A 22,433-nucleotide genomic window follows, 5' to 3' on the forward strand; every position below is an offset into this window, starting at 1 on the left:
ATTTTCGCTTAATCCGAACTTTTCACTGCTTTATTACGGGCTGCTTGTTTCGCCTTAACCGTTACTGGATTTTGCTAGTCAGGGCAAAAACTAGGTGCACATACTGTGGTCGATAAAGCCATCATAGGGTCTTTTCTTGTTTCTGAAAAAAAAGGGTCTTTTCTTTTTGAAAAAACCTTCTACGCTGCTTATGCTCGCATTTTTCTGAAACTAGTAATAATGTACGTGCAATATACGTTTATATTAGGTAGGATATTAGTTGCACGTTATATAAGGTAAGATATATCTGTTGCACGTTGTTATTTAGTAAGATATCAATTACTTTTTACGCGGGAATGGTAGGATATTAATTACATGGCAGATTTCATGGATAGCGTTGAGTCAAAACGTGTTTATAACCAATAGCAGTGGTGGGTAATTAGAGCGTTAAACATGTTTGGTGCTCAACATTGGAGCGATTTGAACCGCTAGATAAAATGATTTGACGGTCGACATGGTTTGGATCTGCCCCTTTGGGTCTTTTTATATTGGTGTAGATTATTTCAGACTATAGGGCGATGTCCGTTCAGTGGGAGAAGACATTACCGCTGACTACGAATATATCTGTGGTGACTTCGTCAACTTTAAGATGATGTGACGGCTCAGTCTCTCGGAGGTGCTCATAGAGCAGGGAGCAGGGTGCGCGTCGTTCATAGAGATGAGTGTATGTGCGGTGCGTATGTACGAGCGTATGCATTTGTAATGGATTCAAAAAACATGTTGCAAATCAAACACATTATCCGTCCGCGGACACGGCTGCGGAAGTCGGTCACCAAGTGGGCATGCCCATGTTAGATGCCTGGTTTGAACGAATTCTGATAGCATACGTTGCGATACATTGGGACATTTATTGGTCTTTTTCATTGAGAAAATTTGAGAAAATGCAAAACTCGATGAAAACTCAAACAACTTGGCATCGTGCCTTCAGGTGGTGATACAAGGCCACGGGAAACAATTGAGGCCATTTGATGGATGTCGACCACAGACATGCTCTCAAACGGACCCTTGCGGCCTACCCGAACACCCTCTATTTTTCGACATCCATGAAATGACCCAAATTTGTTGCCGGGTGGGATGCCCATGGTCGGCATCCATGTAAGGTTTGAACGAATTCCGACACTGTATGCAAGTTGCGGCACGTCCGATCATTTATCAGTCTTTTTTACCGAGAAAACTCCAAAAAATTCAAAAGTTGTCGAAAACCTATACAACTTGGCGTGGTGTCTTGTATTGGTCATACAAGCCTATGAAAGGAAATGTCATTTGACAGATATCGACCACAAACATGCTCTCAAACGGACCCTTCGGGCCAAAAAAAGTCAAGATAGCTCAGTTGGTAGATCAGAGAAGTGAAAATCCTCACCTAAAAGCTAATTGAATGAACTGAGGTTTATTAAAAGCCAGTTGATAGATTGGAAAGGAAAGCAAATAGAAATCAAAAATGAGAAAAACTTTGTTAGAAATTGCCCCTTTACCCAAGTCGCTTCTTCATCTCCAGGAATCCAGTAAGGTATTTTTGGATCACCAATGGAAGAATTGCGATTGCTCCAAACCTTCTAAAAGTGGTTTCTTGTGACCTGCCACCCAAACATCCACTATTGAATATGGTCTATTTTTCGACATCCAAATGACCTCAACTTTTGCCATTAGGAAGGCATGCCTATCGTAAGCATCCATGCTAGGTTTGAACGATTACCGGCACTATATGCAAGTTGCAATACGTCTGGCCATTTATCGATTTTTTTTACAAGAAAACTCCAGAAAGTGCAAAACTTATCAAAAACCAAAACAAACCTAGCATAGTGCCTTGAATTGAAAATACTAGGCCACCGAAAAAAATTGAGGTCATTTGACATATGTCAAAAAACAACATGCTCTCGAACGGACCCTTCTAGCCTACCCGGACACCCTCTGTTGAACATAGTGTATTTTCAACATCCATGAAATGACCCCAAAATTTGCCACCAGGTGGGCATGCCATGGTAGGCAATAGGCATCCATGCCAGGTTTGAATGACTTCCGACATCGTGTACACATTGTGTCATGTTCGGCCATTTATCGGATGTCAAAACAACAACCCCCGCTCATAACTTCACACCACCCACCCCCGCTCACAACAACCTTCGCTCATAATTTTCGCCACCCCGCTCACCTCATTACTCGTTCACAACAACCCCCACTCATAACTTCACATTGTCCCATCATCTCTATCTTCTCCTCCGGATCTCAATCCATCCCCCGGCACCAGCGTACGACGTGAAGAAAGATCATCTTTGCACCGCCATCATCCGCAAGGAAATGCTACCAAGTAACCTAAGGATGTTTCAGGAAGGTAACAATTATTTTCCCCTCCTTCCATACCCACGACCATCTAGATCATTATAGTTCACTCATGTTGTTCATTTTATCCTCATGTAGTCATGAGCTCCATGTTTAATTATATGAAAAAGAAATTTCGGGGTTTGATGTGTCTCGAACGTATCTATAACTTTTGATTGTTTTATGCTATTATATTACCATTCCTATATGCTTTATATGCCATTTTATACCGTGGACTAATCCTATTAACTTAGTGCCCGGTGTCAGTTCTGTTTTTTTGTCTATTTATTTGTTTTGCAGAAAAAACATAACAAACAAAATTCAAATACGATGAAACTATACAGTGATTTTTTTCTGGACCAGAAAAGACCCTAGAAGCTTTGGGAAGAGACTAGAAGATGCATGAGGAGGCGAAAAGCTCACAGGGCCGGCCCTAGGGGGGCAGGGGAGGCAGCCACCCCGGGCCCCCGAAACCCGGGGGGCCCTCCCAGACATGCGGTACACAGGTGGCCCATAGGCCCATATCATCTCCCGCAACGAAATTAGCGCAAATAAAGGAGAGAGGTAGCAGCATAAGCAAGTACGCAAAAGAAAAAGGCAAGTAGGCAATCAGTAATTTACTACTTTCTTCTCGCGAAACGAAATTAGCTCAAGTAAACAAAATTAGCCCCACACTGATGTAGGCACGCAGTCATGGGGTAACTCTTGAGACGTGAGATTGCATCCCTAAGGGCATGTACAATGGTGCTATCTTAGGAGTGCCACGTAGGATAGATGATGAGATGGAGGAGAGAGAACTCATAAGAAAAGGCTTGTCTTGAGGTGATCTTTTAGCACAATATGTCTCACCACATTTTTAGGAATTGCTAGTTATTGAAAATAAGACTAAGAAATGACCCATTGTAGACAAAATTTTTTGTCATCTCTAGATCACATGCAAGACTTAAGATAAGACTATCTTATCAATCATTGTACATGCCCTAATCCAATCATCCACTACCCTATTCTCTGTTCCCCGGGCCCGACCTTCAGAACACAAGTCACAGGCCGCCGGCAGCTCGCGTAGCTGGACGCGTCCACGTAGGACTCACACGTGCATCGCCAGGCCATGGCAATTGACAGCGCCGAGTGCGTCCGTTATCCACTTTCCAGGCGCTGGGAGTATCATCGTCGAGTGCCTCTCGCCTGACGTCCACATCGCATCGTTGCTGAGCGCCTATTCACGGACGCCAATGCAATTGGTCTGAGGTATATCATTCGTACTATTCCCTATTATTTGTGTTGCTGATTAAATAAATATATTTTTTGCTGATAGCTGATTAACTAATTTACCTTCACATACATATATGATGCATATCTTCCACTGCTAAATGATTTACAATATTACACATCTATAAAAATTGTTGGATAAAACTTACACTGACCTATCATAAGTGACTTTGTATCAAGAATTATTTTAAGAGACTCGGTCTTATGTATTTTATTGTACTTTGTCTTTGCTCGGTCGTTTCGTAGCCAAGTTATTTAGATGTTCTCAAGATAGACGGATGTTTAACATTTGGAGTTTTTGTTCGTGCATATGTTTGTCGCCTGTAGAAGAATGAGTGATCTCCTTCCATGCGAATCATGGCCGTACCACTAGGTCCCGGATGACCAGCGGTATTTTGGAAGAAACTGCTAGGATAGTATATAAAAAGTATTGAACGTAAATATTAAAATTGGTTGCATTAAATTGTTATTGGTTATATAGGGGGGCCCAAAATTTTTGTCTTGCCCCGGGCCCCCAAAATCTCAGGACCGGCCCTGAAAGCTCACACGGTGCACCTTGGGGGGAGGCATGCCATCAGCACTTGTGGGGCCCATGTGGTTCCATTTGACCTAATCTCTAGTCTATAAATTCCCTAATATTCCAAAAATCCCGAGGGGAGACCGAAACAATTCTTCCACCACCTCAAGCCTCTGTTCTTGCGCGATCTCATCCGGAGGCTTTTTCCCCACTAGTACAAAAACGGGACATTAGTCCCGGTTCGTAAGGGCCTTTAGTCCCGATTAGGCAACCGGGGCTAAGGAATTGAGACTAAAGGCCCCCCTTTTAGTCCCGGTTGTGTTACGAATCGGGACTAAAGGGGCTCCATGTGGCCACTGTGGAGCGCTCAGGCAGGAGGACCTTTAGTCCTGGTTGGTAACACCAATCGGGACTAAAAGGCCGCCACGCGTCAGGTGCTGACAAGCGTTGGGGTTTAGGGTTTTTTTAAAGGAGGGGTTTGGGGTTTTGGAGGGTTTATGGATTTCATTTTGTGTTTCCCTATTCTTTTTGTGTTTACCATTCAATTCTTTTTCATTTAGGGTTTTTATTTTTATTTTATGTTTTCCATTCAACTCGACACTAACTAGTACATATAGCAATGAAGGAACCATTACACAACATCGTCATGAATATAGAAAAGTGACCTCTTTCTCCGTGCTTTCGGACAACAGGTTTTCATATATAACATATAGTACACGTTCATGCATATATACAATATAATATCTCTTAAGATGCCTAATATCTAATTACCAAAATTCCCTACCAATTCCTAATGGTATTCTTCGGTTTTAGATATGACCTCTTCAAGTAAGAGTCCCGCCTATTCCTCTTGAATTGCTCGTACGCGATCCTTTGGTAGGAGATCGTCCCTCATCTGTTCGATCTAATTTAAAGAAGGGGTCAATATATATGAATGAAACTCAACACAATTGATGGTAATAAAATAAAATTGTGAATATTGTTTACGTACTCGAAGTTTTTCTAAAATTCTAACCTTCTCACAGGTCGTCCGATGAATGAACTCGCAAATATAGTATCCACATAAATTATTCCCGTCTTCTTGCCTCAACCACTTTACGAGAATAGAGTTCAATCAAAATAATAATCAAACATGATAATGATATTGAATCTAGAATCAAAGAGAGATGTGCGGAACTAGCTAGTATTAGTTACATTGAGTTGCAAAATCATAGCTCTTCTTTCCATTCACCCCTAGCCTGCTTGGTGAACTTTTTCCAAACCCTGTCCGGCAAAGAAAATGAATAAAGGAGTTATTAATTACTTAATATCAGGAAATGAACGAAAGCTGCTGATATAGTGATAATGATTGAACTTACCTCTGGAGCATTTCACTTAGGTCCGCCCACATCTGAGGGTCTTTACGTTTCGAGTCCGTGACCAGTACTAATCCATCGTCTGCTACCTCTGGATCATAATCTATATCGGTAAACACCTTGAGCGGGGGGGCACGATTGGTTTTTCTGTTCGTCGAGCTGGGGAATTGTTTTCCCACTTGCACTACTACTTCCCGACCGCTGCACATGTTCTTTATGTGACTTAATAATAGAGCGGTCATAGTTTGATGGCAGCGAAGGCAGTGGTCACGTAAGGTTTTCCAGACAGCGCTTCGCTTTTTTCGGATCTATTTTCTCCTTTGGCTCGGGCTGTTTCGGTCCAAGCTGGCGTTTCACATCGGCATCCATGACCTTCTTGATTTCCTCATCAGTCATTTTGTATGGTAACTTGGCAGGAGCCTCCTTGACAATGTTCCTTGTACCTGCTCTTGATTTCTTTGCAGTTGTAGTACTAGCCGCTGGAGCGGCGATTCTCTTCCGCCGGGGCGGAGGCGGCGGAGCCTGCTGACGCGACGGAGACGGCTGAGGCGATGGAGATAGAGCTGGATTGCTACTCTGAGGAGTCGATAGCCTTGGCGTCCAATGTGGAAGCACGATGTGTTCCTTTTTCCATAGAATGGTACTTTTTCTAGCATCTTCCAGTTCTGTCTCCCCTTCACCTGTAGGGAAGTCAAGCTCCAATTGCTCAAATCCCTTGATAACTTCATCCACGCCGACAACAGCATAGCCATCTAGAATCGGAGAGCAATGGTAAGTTCCATTAGGTACAAGAGGTAAGGTAAAGCCGACCGCCACCTTCATGGATATGTTCATGCATTTCGCATGTAGCTCACAAATTTCCCTTTGCGTGATATCATCCACAGGGTTGCAAGGAGCCGTGATATCATCTATGGGCCGAACGAGCTCCGTGGAAGCCACGCTGCTTTTCCGCTGAGATGGTGGGCCGACAGTATCGAATGCAGGATCTTCGTGCCATTGATAGGGGCCGGTAGCTTGCTGGCTGGTAAGTGCCTCTATTTGCTTCTCCTGCAATGCTATTTTTTCTTCTATCTTCTGCAGCCGGTCTGCATCGTGTTTCTTTTTTCTCCCTCGGCCTCTATAAGCGTCATTGCAGTCAGGAAACCCAAGCTTCCACGGAACGGACCTGATGTGCCTCGTGTTCATCCACTGTGTTCAGCATTCCCAAGGGCGCGTGTCAGCTCGTCGTTCTCTCTGTCGGGAACGAACTTCCCGTCCTGCACGTCCTTCATTGCAGCTTTAAGGGCTTTGAGGGGCGTTGCAAGTTGATCTTTTGTATAAATACACTTCCCTGTTTCTGGGTCCAACTTTCCCCCATGAACGTAGAACCAAGTCTTTGCCCGTTCAGCCCACTCCAATGTCTCTGGATCGATCCCTTTAACAATCAGGTCGTTCTCAGTTTTCTCCCACTTAGGCATGACAACCTTGTAGCCACCTGACCCCATAACATGGTGGTATTCCTTCTTTGCAGCATTGTTCTTATTTATTTCTGACCTTTTCTTAGCTTCATCCGATGTCTTGTACTTCACAAATTCGGGCCAGTGATCTTTTATCTTCTCATATGCTCTCGTGAATGTTGGAGTCTTGTTTTTCAAGACATAGTCTTGGTGCAATCTTTTCTTCCAGTTGCAGAATTGTGTGGCCATCTTCTTGAGAGTCCACGCCTCTTGACTTTTCGCTCTATAACATTGTTATTTGGGTCCACCTCTGGCGGTAGGATCAAATTTGTCATGAGCATATTCCAAAGCATTTCTTTGGATCTATCATCGTCATAAGTAACTTCATCCGCCTTTGGCTTATTCCATTCTCGAATGGTGATTGGGATGCTGTCCCTAACAATAACTCTGCACTGACTTACAAATCGGTTTGCGTTCTACGGGGGAGCAATCGGTTTGCCATCTTCAATGACTTCTTCGATCTTGAACCTTTCATTATCGCCCAACCTTTTTTTGGGCCTCGTTTCTTTATAGAAGATTGGCTCGATCCGGAGGGCTAAAATAAGAAAGAAGCGTTAATATATGTATATACAAATCAATTAATGCATCTAGTCAGCAAAGGCTTAATTAATATACCTCGCCGGACTTTGTAATAATTAAGGTTCCAACACCAGAGCCGTCATCTTCTCCCTCCATTCCCTCACCGGAGCCGTAATCTTCTCCCTACATTCCCCCACCGGAGTCATTCAGAAACTCTGAGGTGATATCATCTCCGTCGCGGATTATTTCCCCCAACATGTCTTCTTATTCTTTGTCTTTGTCGTGTTCCATAGTTTCTGCAAAGACTTGCAAGTTATTTCAGTGCTATAAACAAATTATTAAAACAAATTCACATTTCCATCAATCGTCGGGGACTCCTCACCCAACGATCGTCGGGGACTCTGATGTCTACTACGCAACCTTCTTGTAGACTCATGTTGGGCCTCCAAGCACTGAGTTTTGTAGGACAGTAGCAAATTTCCCTCAAGTGGATGACCTAAGTTTTATCAATCTATGGGAGGAGTAGGATGAAGATGGTCTCTCTCAAAAAACCCTGCAACCAAATAACAAAGAGTCTCTTGTGTCCTCAACACACCCAATATAATGGTAAATTGTATAGGTGCACTAGTTCGGCGCAGAGATGGTGATACAAGTGTAATATGGATGGTAGATATAGGTTTTTGTAATCTGGAAATATAAAAACAGCAAGGTAGCAAGTGGTAAAAGTGAGCGAAACGGTATTGCAATGCTTGAAACACAAGGCCTAGGGTTCATACTTTCACTAGTGAAAGTTCTCTCAACAATGATAACATAACTGGATCACATAACAATCCCTTAACGTGCAACAAAGAATCACTCCAAAGTTTCTATCGGAGAACGTAGCACGAAAATGTGCATCAACCCCTATGCATAGATTACCCCAATGTCACCTCGGGAATCCGCGAGTTGAGTGCCAAAACATACATCAAGTAAATCAATAGAACATCCCATTATCACCACAGATATCCCATCGCAAGACATACATCAAGTGTTCTCAAATCCAATACTCAATCCAACATAACGAAACCTCAAAGAGCAAGACTCAATTCATCACAAGAAGGTAGAGGGGGAGAAACACCATATGATCCAACTATAATAACAAAGCTCGATGTACATCAAGATCGTGCCAAATCAAGAACACGAGAGAGAGAGAGATCAAACACATAGCTACTGGTACATACCCTCAGCCCCGAGGGTGAACTACTCCCTCCTCATCATGGAGACCATCGGGATGATGAAGATGGCCACCGATGAAGCTTTCCCCCTTCGGCAGGGTGCCGGAATGGGCTCCCGATTGGTTTTTTGTGGCTACAGAGGCCTGCAGCGGCGGAACTCCCGATCTAGGTTTATTTCTGGGGGTTTCTATATTTATAGGAATTTTTGGCGTCGACAACATGTCAGGGGGGTCCACGAGGCGACGACAAGGCAGGGGTGCGCCCTAGGGGCGCCCTCCACCCTTGTGGATGCCTCGTGGCTCCTCTGGTCCATCTCTGATACTCTGTGGGCTTCTTTTGGTCCATAAAAAATAGTCGTAAAGTTTCAGCTCGTTTGGACTTCGTTTGGTATTCCTTTTCTGTAAAACTCAAAACAAGGAAAAACATAAAACTGGCACTGGGCTCTAGGTTAATAGGTTAGTCCCAATAAAATAGCATATAAATGCATATAAAACATCCAAGATAGATAATATAATAGCATGGAATAATCAAAAATTATAGATAAGTTGGAGACATATCAAGCATCCCCAAGATTAATTCCTGCTCGTGCTCGAGTAGGTAAATGATAAAATAGAATTTTTGATGTGGAATGCTACCTAACATATTCATCCATGTGTTTTTTCTTTATTGTGGCATGAATGTTCAGATCCATAAGATTCAAAATAAAAGTTTAATATTGACATAAAAATAATAATACTTCAAGCATACTAACAAGGCAATTATGTCTTCTCAAAATAACATGGTCAAAGAAAGCTTATCTGTACAAAATCATATAGTCTGGCTATGCTCCATCTTCATCACACAAAAAATTTAAATCATGCAAAACCCCGATGATAAGCCAAGCAATTGTTTCATACTTTTGATGTTCTCAAACCTTTTCAACTTTCACGCAATACATGTGCGTGAGCCATGGACATAGCACTATAGGTGGAATAGAATATGGTGGTTGTGGAGAAGGCAAAAAGGAGATAGTCTCACATCAACTAGGCATATCAACGGGCTATGGAGATGCCCATCAATAGATATCAGTGTGAGTGAGTAGGGATTGCCATGCAACGGATGCACTAGAGCTATAAGTTTATGAAAGCTCAAAAAAGAAACTAAGTGGGTGTGCATCCAACTTGCTTGCTCATGAAGACCTAGGGAAATTTGAGGAAGCCCATCGTTGGAATATACAAGCCAAGTTCTATAATGAAAAATTCCCACTAGCATATGAAAGTGACAACATAAGAGACTCTCTATCATGAAGATCATGGTGCTACTTTGAAGCACAAGTGTGGAAAAAAGGATAATAACATTGCCCCTTCTCTCTTTTGTCTCTTTTTTTGTTTGGCTTCTTTGGCCTCCCTTTTTTTATCCGATGGGACAATGCTCTAATAATGAAGATCATCACACTCTTATTACTTACAACTCAAAAATTACAACTCGATACTAGAGCAAAAGATATGACTCTATGTGAATGCCTCCGGCGGTGTACCGGGATGTGCAATGACTCAAGAGTGACATGTATAAAAAAATATGAATGGTGGCTTTGCCACAAATATGATGTGAACTACATGATCATGCAAAGCAATATGACAATGATGAAGCGTGTCATAATAAACGGAACGGTGGAAGTTGCATGGCAATATATCTCGGAATGGCTATGGAAATGCCATAATAGGTAGGTATGGTGGCTATTTTGAGGAAGGGTAATGGTGGGTGTATTGCACCGACGAAAGTTGCGCGGTACTAGAGAGGCTAGCAATGGTGGAAGGGTGAGAATGCGTATAATCCATGGACTCAACATTAGTCATAAAGAACTCACATACTTATTGCAAAAATCTATTAGTCATTAAAACAAAGTACTACGCGCATGCTCCTAGGGGGATAGATTGGTAGAAAAGACCATCGCTCGTCCCCGACCGCCACTCATAAGGAAGACAATCAATAAATAAATCATGCTCCAACTTCGTTACATAACGGTTCATCATACATGCATGCTACGGGAATCACAAACTTTAACACAAGTATTCCTCCAATTCACAATTACACACTAGCATGACTCTAATATCACCATCTTTATATCTCAAAACAATCATAAGGAATCAAACTTCTCATAGTATTCGATGCACTTTATATGAAAGTTTTTATTATATTCCTCTTGGATGCCTATCATAATAGGACTAAATTCATAACCAAAGCAAATTACCATGATGTTTAGAGAGACTCTCAAAATAATATAAGTGAAGCATGAGAGTTCAATAATTTCTTCAAAATAAAACCACCGTCGTGCTCTAAAAAGATATAAGTGAAGCACTAGAGCAAATGACAAACTACTCCAAAAGATATAATTGAAGATCAATGAGCAGTTGAATAATTATGTAACTATGTGAAGACTCTCCATCATTTAATAAAATTTCAGATCTTAAGTACTTTATTCAAATAGCAAGCAAAAATTAAATAAAATGACATTGCAAGGATAGCACATATCATGTGAATAAGCAAAAACTTAGGCTCGACCAAAACTGATCGATAGTTGTTGAAGAAGAAAGGTGGGATGCCTACCTGGGCAACCCCAAGCTTAGATACTTGAGACTTCTTGAAATATTAATTAGGGATGCCTTGGGCATCCCCAAGCTTGAGTGCTTGTGTCTCCTTAATTCCTCTGATATCATAGTTTCCCTAAATCTTAAAAACTTCATCCACACAAAACTCAACAAGAACTCGTGAGATAAGTTAGTATAAATCAACGCAAAACCTTATCATTTTCTACTATAGAAAATCACTAAAATTATAATTTTACATCGCATACTAATTGCCTCTGCATATTTAATACTCCTATCCTCAAATAGAATCATTAAACAAGCAAAAATATATAAACAATGCAAACATAACAGCAATCTGTCTAAACAGAACAGTCTGTAAAGAATGCAAGAGGAATCATACTTCCCTGACTCCAAAAATTCTGAAAAATTACCACACTATATAACATTTGTTGTTACTCATTGTGTAAAAAATTCAAGATTTTAGACTATTCACAAATATTCAAAACATAACAACAAACTTTCTATTTTCAAAACGACAACATATAGACTTGCAGAATAAGTATGGTGAAGGCTACACTTGATCTTTTTATTGAAATAAAAGATGCAAAACATTACTCTAAATAACAACAAGCAAATACTAATAAAAGAAAATGACGCTCCAAGCAAAACTCATCATGTGGTGAATAAAAATATAGCTCCAAGTAAGGTTACCGATGGATTGAAGACGAAAGAGGGGATGCCATCCGGGGCATCCCCACGCTTAGATGCTTGGTTGTCCTTGAATATTACCTTGGGGTGCCTTGGGCATCCCAAGCTTAGGCTATTGCCACTCCTTATTCCGTAGTCCATCGAAACTTCACCCAAAGCTTGAAAACTTCACAACAGAAAACTCAACAGAAAACTCCGAAGCCCCGTTAGTATAAGAAAATAAAATCACCACTTTTGGTACTGTTGTGAACTCATCCTTTATTTATATTGGTGTTATATCTACTATATTACAACTTCTCCATGGTTCATACCCTCCGATACTATCCATAAATTCATCAAAATAAGCAAACAACACAATGAAAACAGAATTTGTCAAAAACAGAACAGTGTGTAGTAATCTGGAAACTTTCCATACTTCTGTGACCACAAAAATTCTAAAAAATTAGGACAATCTAGGAAATTTGTATATCGATATTATGTAAAAAAATTAGAATTTTATCATGTTCCAGTGAATTTAAACAATTATGTGACTGGAAGAATGTTTCTGTTTTTGGACAGAATCAAGTCAACTATCATCCACACTATCCCAAAGGCTTTACTTGGCACTTTATTGAAACAAAAGCTATAAAACATGATTACTACAGTAGCTTAATCATGTGAACACACAAAAATAGTAGGGTTAAAAGTTGGGTTGTCTCCAAAAAAGCGCTTTTCTTTAATGCCTTTCTAGCCAGGGATGATGATTTCAATGATGCTCACATGAAAGATAAGAATTGAAACATAATGGGAGCATCATGAAGCATATGAAAAGAACATATAAGTCTAACCCACTTCCTATGCATAGGGATTTTGTGAGCAAACAATTTATGGGAACAAGAATCAACTAGCATAGGAAGGCAAAACAGGCAAAACTTCCAAATTTTCAACACATAGAGAGGAAACCTGATATTATTATAATTCCTACAAGCATATGTTCCTCCCTCATAATAATTTTCAGTAGCATCATGAATGAATTAACCAATATAACTATCACATAAAGCATTCTTTTCATGATTCATAAGCATAGAAATTTTATTACTCACTGTTGGGGAACGTAGTAATTTCAAAAAAATTCTACGCACACGCAAGATTATGGTGATGCATAGCAACGAGAGGGGAGAGTGTTGTCCACGTACCCTCGTAGACCGAAAGCGGAAGCGTTAGCACAACGCGGTTGATGTAGTCGTACGTCTTCACGATCCGACCGATCCAAGTACCAAACGTACGACACCTCCGAGTTCAGCACACGTTCAGCTCGATGACGTCCCTCGAACTCCGATCCAGCCGAGCTTTGAGGGAGAGTTCCGTCAGCATGACGGCGTGGTGACGATGATGATGTTCTACCGACGCAGGGCTTCGCCTAAGCACCGCTACGATATTATCGAGGTGGATTATGATGGAGGGGGGCACCGCACACGGCTAAGAGATCAATAGATCAATTGTTGTGTCTTTGGGGTGCCCCCTGCCCCGGTATATAAAGGAGCAAGGGGGGAGACGGCCGGCCTAGGAGGAGGGCGCGCCAAGGGGGGAGTCCTACTCCCACCGGGAGCAGGACTCCTCCTTTCCTTGTTGGAGTAGGAAAAGGGAAGGGAGAAGGAGAAGGAAGGAAGGGGGCGCCCCCTCCCTGGTCCAATTCGGACTAGTCCATGGGGAGGGGTGCGGCCACCCTTTGGGGCCTTTCTCTCCTTTCCCGTATGGCCCATTAAGGCCCAATACGAATTCCTGTAACTCTCCGGTACTCCGAAAAATACCCGAATCACTCGGAACCTTTCCGATGTCCGAATATAGTCGTCCAATATATCGATCTTTACGTCTCGACCATTTCGAGACTCCTCGTCATGTCCCTGATCTCATCCGAGACTCCGAACTCCTTCGGTACATCAAAACACATAAACTAATAATATAACCGTCATCTAACTTTAAGCGTGCGGACCCTACGGGTTCGAGAACTATGTAGACATGACCGAGACACGTCTCCGGTCAATAACCAATAGCGGAACCTGGATGCTCATATTGGCTCCCACATATTCTACGAAGATCTTTATCGGTCAAACCGCATAACAACATGCGTTGTTCCCTTTGTCATCGGTATGTTACTTGCCCGAGATTCGATCATCCGTATCTCAATACCTAGTTCAATCTCGTTACCGGCAAGTCTCTTTACTCGTTCCGTAATACATCATCCCGCAACTAACTCATTAGTTGCAATGCTTGCAAGGCTTATAGTGATGTGCATTACCGAGTGGGCTCAGAGATACCTCTCCGACAATCAGAGTGACAAATCCTAATCTCGAAATACGCCAACCCAACAAGTACCTTCGGAGACACCTGTAGAGCACCTTTATAATCACCCAGTTACGTTGTGACGTTTGGTAGCACACAAAGTGTTCCTCCGGTAAACGGGAGTTGCATAATCTCATAGTCATAGGAACATGTATAAGTCATGAAGAAAGCAATAGCAGAATACTAAACGATCGTGTGCTAAGCTAACGGAATGGGTCAAGTCAATCACATCATTCTCCTAATGATATGATCCCGTTAATCAAATGACAACTCATGTCTATGGCTAGGAAACATAACCATCTTTGATCAACGAGCTAGTCAAGTAGAGGCATACTAGTGACACTCTGTTTGTCTATGTATTCACACATGTATCATGTTTCCGGTTAATACAATTCTAGCATGAATAATAAACATTTATCATGATATAAGTAAATAAATAATAATTTTGTTATTGCCTCTAGGGCATATTTCCTTCAGTCTCCCACTTGCACTAGAGTCAATAATCTATATTACACAGTAATGATTCTAACACCCATGGAGCCTTGGTGCTGATCATGTTTTGCTCGTGGAAGAGGCTTAGTCAACGGGTCTGCAACATTCAGATCCGTATGTATCTTGCAAATTTCTATGTCTCCCACCTGGACTAAATCCCGGATGGAATTGAAGCGTCTCTTGATGTGCTTGGTTCTCTTGTGAAATCTGGATTCCTTCGCCAAGGCAATTGCACCAGTATTGTCACAAAAGATTTTCATTGGACCCGATGCACTAGGTATGACACCTAGATCGGATATGAACTCCTTCATCCAGACTCCTTCATTTGCTGCTTCCGAAGCAGCTATGTATTCCACCTCACACGCAGATCCCGCCACAACGCTTTGTTTAGAACTGCACCAACTGACAGCTCCACCGTTCAATGTAAACACGTATCCGGTTTGCGATTTAGAATCGTCCGGATCAGTGTCAAAGCTTGCATCAACGTAACCATTTACGATGAGCTCTTTGTTACCTCCATAAACGAGAAACATATCCTTAGTCCTTTTCAGGTATTTCAGGATGTTCTTGACTGCTGTCCAGTGATCCACTCCTGGATTACTTTGGTACCTCCATGCTAGACTTATAGCAAGGCACACATCAGGTCTGGTACGCAGCATTGCATACATGATAGAGCCTATGGCTGAAGCATAGGGAACATCTTTCATCTTCTCTCTATCTTCTGCAATGGTCGGGCATTGAGTCTTACTCAACTTCACACCTTGCAACACAGGCAAGAACCCTTTCTTTGCTTGATCCATTTTGAACTTCTTCAAAACTTTGTCAAGGTATGTGCTTTGTGAAAGTCCAATTAAGCGTCTTGATCCATCTCTATAGATCTTGATGCCCAATATATACGCAGCTTCACCGAGGTCTTTCATTGAAAAACTCTTATTCAAGTATCCCTTTATGCTATCCAGAAATTCTATATCATTTCCAATCAGCAATATGTCATCCACATATAATATCAGAAATGCTACAGAGCTCCCACTCACTTTCTTGTAAATTCAGGCTTCTCCAAAAGTCTGTACAAAACCAAATGCTTTGATCACACTATCAAAACGTTTATTCCAATCCGAGAGGCTTGCACCAGTCCATAAATGGATCGCTGGAGCTTGCACACTTTGTTAGCTCCCTTTGGATCAACAAAACCTTCCGGTTGCATCATATACAACTCTTCTTCCAGAAATCCATTCAGGAATGCAGTTTTGACATCCATTTACCAAATTTCATAATCATAAAATGCGGCAATTGCTAACATGATTCGGACAGACTTAAGCATCGCTACGGGTGAGAAGGTCTCATCGTAGTCAATCCCTTGAACTTGTCGAAAACCTTTTGCAACAAGTCGAGCTTTATAGACAGTAACATTACCGTCAACGTTAGTCTTCTTCTTGAAGATCCATTTATTCTCAATTGCTTGCCGATCATCGGGCAAGTCAACCAAAGTCCACACTTTGTTCTCATACATGGATCCCATCTCAGATTTCATGGCCTCAAGCCATTTCGCGGAATCTGGGCTCACCATCGCTTCTTCATAGTTCGTAGGTTCGTCATGGTCCAGTAACATAACTTCCAGAACAGGATTACCGTCCCACTCTGGTGCGGATCTTACTCTGGTTGACCTACGAGGTTCAGTAATAACTTGATCTGAAGTTTCATGATCATCATTATTAACTTCCTCACTAATTGGTGTAGGTGTCGCAGAAACCGGTTTCTGCGATGAACTACTTTCCAATAAGGGAGCAGGTACAGTTACCTCATCAAGTTCTACTTTCCTCCCACTCACTTCTTTCGAGAGAAACTCCTTCTCCAGAAAAATTCTGAATTTAGCAACAAAAGTTTTGCCTTCGGATCTGTGATAGAAGGTGTACGGAACAGTCTCCTTTGGGTATCCTATGAAGACACATTTCTCCGATTTGGGTTCGAGCTTATCAGGTTGAAGCTTTTTCACATAAGCATCGCAACCCCAAACTTTAAGAAACGACAACTTTGGTTTCTTGCCAAACCACAGTTCATAAGGCGTCGTCTCAACGGATTTTGATGGTGCCCTATTTAACGTGAATGCGGCCTTCTCTAAAGCAAAACCCCAAAACGATAGCGGTAAATCAGTAAGAGACATCATAGATCGCACCATATCTAGTAGAGTACGATTACGACGTTCGGACACACCATTACGCTGTGGTGTTCCGGGTGGCGTGAGTTGCGAAACTATTCCGCATTGTTTCAAATGAAGACCAAACTCATAACTCAAATATTCTCCTCCACGATCAGATCGTAGAAATTTTATTTTCTTGTTACGATGATTTTCAACTTCACTCTGAAATTCTTTGAACTTTTAAAATGTTTCAGACTTATGTTTCATTAAGTAGATATACCCATATCTGCTCAAATCATCTGTGAAGGTGAGAAAATAACGATATCTGCCACGAGCCTCAATATTCATCGGACCACATACATCTGTATGTATGATTTCCAACAAATCTATTGCTCTCTCCATAGTTCCGGAGAACGGCGTTTTAGTCATCTTACCCATGAGGCACGGTTCGCAAGTACCAAGTGATTCATAATCAAGTGGTTCCAAAAGTCCATCAGTATGGAGTTTCTTCATGCGCTTTACACCGATATGACCTAAACGGCAGTGCCACAAATAAGTTGCACTATCATTATCAACTCTGCATCTTTTGGCTTCAATATTATGAATATGTGTATCACTACTATCGAGATTCAACAAAAATAGACCACTCTTCAAGGGTGCATGACCATAAAAGATATTACTCATATAAATAGAACAACCATTATTCTCTGATTTAAATGAATAACCGTCTCGCATCAAACAAGATCCAGATATAATGTTCATGCTTAACGCTGGCACCAAATAACAATTATTTAGGTCTAAAACTAATCCCGAAGGTAGATGTAGAGGTAGCGTGCCGACCGCGATCACATCGACTTTGGAACCATTTCCCACGCGCATCGTCACCTCGTCCTTAGCCAATCTTCGCTTAATCCGTAGCCCCTGTTTCGAGTTGCAAATATTAGCAACAGAACCAGTATCAAATACCCAGGTGCTACTACGAGCATTAGTAAGGTACACATCAATAACATGTATATCACATATACCTTTGTTCACCTTGCCATCCTTCTTATCCGCCAAATACTTGGGGCAGTTCCGCTTCCAGTGACCAGTCTGCTTGCAGTAGAAGCACTCAGTCTCAGGCTTAGGTCCAGACTTGGGTTTCTTCTCCTGAGCAGCAACTTGCTTGCTGTTCTTCTTGAAGTTCCCCTTCTTCTTCCCTTTGCCCTTTTTCTTGAAACTGGTGGTCTTATTGACCATCAACACTTGATGCTCCTTTTTGATTTCTACCTCCGCAGCCTTTAGCATTGCGAAGAGCTCGGGAATTGTCTTATCCATCCCTTGCATGTTATAGTTCATCACGAAGCTCTTGTAGCTTGGTGGCAGTGATTGGAGAATTCTGTTAATGACGCTATCATCCGGAAGATTAACTCCCAGTTGAATCATGTGATTATTATACCCAGACATTTTGAGTATATGCTCACTGACAGAACTATTCTCCTCCATCTTGCAGCTGTAGAATTTATTGGAGACTTCATATCTCTCAATCCGGGCATTCTTTTGAAATATTAACTTCAACTCCTGGAATATCTCATATGCTCCATGACGTTCAAAACATCGTTGAAGTCCCGGTTCTAAGCCGTAAAGCATGGCACATTGAACTATCGAGTAGTCATCAACACGTGACTGCCAGGCATTCACAATGTCTGCAGTTGCTGGCGCAGGTGGTACACCTAGCGGTGCTTCCAGGATGTAATTCTTCTGTGCAGGAATGAGGATAATCCTCAAGTTACGGACCCAGTCCGTGTAATTGCTACCATCATCTTTCAACTTTGCTTTCTCAAGGAACGCATTAAAATTCAACGGAACAACAGCACGGGCCATCTATCTACAATCAACATAGACAAGCAAGATACTATTAGGTACTAAGTTCATGATAAATTCAAGTTCAATTAATCATATTACTTAAGAACTCCCACTTAGATAGACATCCCTCTAATCCTCTAAGTGATCACGTGATCCATATCAACTAAACCATGTCCGATCATCACGTGAGATGGAGTAGTTTCAACGGTGAACATCACTATGTTGATCATATCTACTATATGATTCACGCTCGACCTTTCGGTCTCCGTGTTCCGAGGCCATATCTGTTATATGCTAGGCTCGTCAAGCTTAACCTGAGTATTCCGCGTGTGCAACTGTTTTGCACCCGTTGTATTTGAACGTAGAGCCTATCACACCCGATCATCACGTGGTGTCTCAGCACGAAGAACTTTCGCAACGGTGCATACTCAGGGAGAACACTTATACTTTGATAATTTAGTGAGGTTCGTCTTATAATGCTACCGTCAATCCAAGCAAGATAAGATGCATAAAAGATAAACATCACATGCAATCAATATAAGTGATATGATATGGCCATCATCATCTTGTGCTTGTGATCTCCATCTCCGAAGCACCGTCATGATCACCATCGTCACCGACGCGACACCTTGATCTCCATCGTAGCATCGTGGTCGTCTCGCCAATCTTATGCTTCTACGACTATCGCTACCGCTTAGTGATAAAGTAAAGCATTACAGGGCGATTGCATTGCATACAATAAAGCGACAACCATATGGCTCCTGCCAGTTGCCGATAACTCGGTTACAAAACATGATCATCTCATACAATAAAATTTAGCATCTTGTCTTGACCATATCACATCACAACATGCCCTGCAAAAACAAGTTAGACGTCCTCTACTTTGTTGTTGCAAGTTTTACGTGGCTGCTACGGGCTTAGCAAGACCGTTCTTACCTACGCATCAAAACCACAACGATAGTTTGTCAAGTTGGTGCTGTTTTAACCTTCGCAAGGACCGGGCGTAGCCACACTCGATTCAACTAAAGTTGGAGAAACTGACACCCGCCAGCCACCTATGTGCAAAGCACGTCAGTAGAACCAGTCTCGCGTAAGCGTACGCGTAATGTCGGTCTGGGCCGCTTCATCCAACAATACCGCCGAACCAAAGTATGACATGCTGGTAAGCAGTATGACTTATATCGCCCACAACTCACTTGTGTTCTACTCGTGCATATGACATCTACGCATAAAACCTGGCTCGGCTGCCACTGTTGGGGAACGTAGTAATTTCAAAAAAATTCTACGCACACGCAAGATCATGGTGATGCATAGCAACGAGAGGGGAGAGTGTTGTCCACGTACCCTCATAGACCGAAAGCGGAAGCGTTAGCACAACGCGGTTGATGTAGTCGTACGTCTTCACGATCCGACCGATCCAAGTACCGAACGTACGACACCTCCGAGTTCAGCACACGTTCAGCTCGATGACGTCCCTCGAACTCCGATCCAGCCGAGCTTTGAGGGAGAGTCCCGTCAGCACGAGGGCGTGGTGACGATGATGATGTTCTACCGACGTAGGGCTTCGCCTAAGCACCGCTACGATATTATCGAGGTGGATTATGGTGGAGGGGGGCACCGCACACGGCTAAGAGATCAATAGATCAATTGTTGTGTCTTTGGGGTGCCCCCCTGCCCCCGTATATAAAGGAGCAAGGGGGAGGCGGCCGGCCTAGGAGGAGGGCGCGCCAAGGGGGGAGTCCTACTCCCACCGGGAGTAGGACTCCTCCTTTCCTTGTTGGAGTAGGAAAAGGGAAGGGAGAAGGAGAAGGAAGGAAGGGGGCGCCCCCCTCCCTGGTCCAATTCGGACTAGTCCATGGGGAGGGGTGCGGCCACCCTTTGGGGCCTTTCTCTCCTTTCCCGTATGGCCCATTAAGGCCCAATACGAATTCCCGTAACTCTCCGGTACTCCGAAAAATACCCGAATCACTCGGAACCTTTCCGATGTCCGAATATAGTCGTCCAATATATCGATCTTTATGTCTCGACCATTTTGAGACTCCTCGTCATGTCCCTGATCTCATCCGGGACTCCGAACTCCTTCGATACACCAAAACACATAAACTCATAATATAACCGTCATCTAACTTTAAGCGTGCGGACCCTACGGGTTCGAGAACTATGTAGACATGACCGAGACACGCCTCCGGTCAATAACCAATAGCGGAACCTGGATGCTCATATTGGCTCCCACATATTCTACGAAGATCTTTATCGGTCAAACTGCATAACAACATACGCTGTTCCCTTTGTCATCGGTATGTTACTTGCCCGAGATTCGATCGTCGGTATCTCTATACCTAGTTCAATCTCGTTACCGGCAAGTCTCTTTACTCATTCCGTAATACATCATCCCGCAACTAACTCATTAGTTGCAATGCTTGCAAGGCTTATAGTGATGTGCATTACCGAGTGGGCCCAGAGATACCTCCCCGACAATCGGAGTGACAAATCCTAATCTCGAAATACGCCAACTCAACAAGTACCTTCGGAGACACCTGTAGAGCACCTTTATAATCACCCAGTTACGTTGTGATGTTTGGTAGCACACAAAGTGTTCCTCCGGTAAACGGGAGTTGCATAATCTCATAGTCATAGGAACATGTATAAGTCATGAAGAAAGCAATAGCAGAATACTAAACGATCGTGTGCTAAGCTAACGGAATGGGTCAAGTCAATCACATCATTCTCCTAATGATATGATCCCGTTAATCAAATGACAACTCATGTCTATGGCTAGGAAACATAACCATCTTTGATCAACAAGCTAGTCAAGTAGAGGCATACTAGTGACACTCTGTTTGTCTATGTATTCACACATGTATCATGTTTCCGGTTAATACAATTCTAGCATGAATAATAAACATTTATCATGATATAAGGAAATAAATAATAACTTTATTATTGCCTCTAGGGCATATTTCCTTTACTCACCACATAAGTAAATTTATTCTCATCCATAGTAGTGGGAGCAAACTCAACAAAATAACTATCATGTGAGGCATAATCCAATTGAAAATTAAAATAATGATGACAATTTTCATGGTTATCATTATTCTTTATAGCATACATGCCATCACAATAATCATCACAGATAGCAACTTTGTTCTCATAATCAATTGGAACCTCTTCTGAAATAGTGGATTCATCACTAAATAAAGTCATGACCTCTCCAAATCCACCTTTATCAATATTGTAATAAGATTCAACACCCTGCAAAATAGTGGGATCATTACTTCCTATAATTGACACTCTTTCAAACCCACTTTCATCAACATAATCATCATAAATAGGAGGCATGCTAACATCATAATAAATTTGCTCATCAAAACTTGGGGGACAAAAAATATCATCTTCATCAAACATAACATCCCCAAGCTTGTGGCTTTGCATATCATTAGCATCATGGATATTCAAAGAATTCATACTAACAACATTGCAATCATGCTCATCATACAAAGATTTAGTGCCAAACATTTTATAGACTTCTTCTTCTAACACTTGAGCACAATTTTCCTTTCCATCATTTTCACGAAAGATATTAAAAAGATGAAGCATATGAGGCAACCTCAATTCAATTTTTTTGTAGTTTTCT

General features: G+C 42.1%; 1 protein-coding gene across 1 annotated transcript; it reads right to left on the reverse strand.

Annotated features, from left to right (window-relative positions):
• Positions 1–17,674: 17,674 nt before the first annotated feature.
• Positions 17,675–21,342, reverse strand: LOC141022374 (uncharacterized). The gene is made up of 2 exons (XM_073498623.1): positions 17,980–21,342; positions 17,675–17,875 (listed from the first exon to the last, which is right to left on the reverse strand). The coding sequence occupies exons 1-2, from the start codon at positions 18,815–18,817 to the stop codon at positions 17,862–17,864; spliced, it is 852 nt and encodes a 283-aa protein (XP_073354724.1). The 5' UTR covers positions 18,818–21,342; the 3' UTR covers positions 17,675–17,861.
• Positions 21,343–22,433: the final 1,091 nt, after the last annotated feature.

The sequence above is a fragment of the Aegilops tauschii genome, chromosome 5 (genome assembly GCF_002575655.3).
Source record: "Aegilops tauschii subsp. strangulata cultivar AL8/78 chromosome 5, Aet v6.0, whole genome shotgun sequence".
NCBI classification, from domain to species: domain Eukaryota; kingdom Viridiplantae; phylum Streptophyta; class Magnoliopsida; order Poales; family Poaceae; genus Aegilops; species Aegilops tauschii.

Bases quoted from the DNA above. Each gene is read 5' to 3' on its own strand.
- LOC141022374 (XM_073498623.1), bottom strand. From the start codon at position 18,817: ATGGCCCGTGCTGTTGTTCCGTTGAATTTTAATGCGTTCCTTGAGAAA.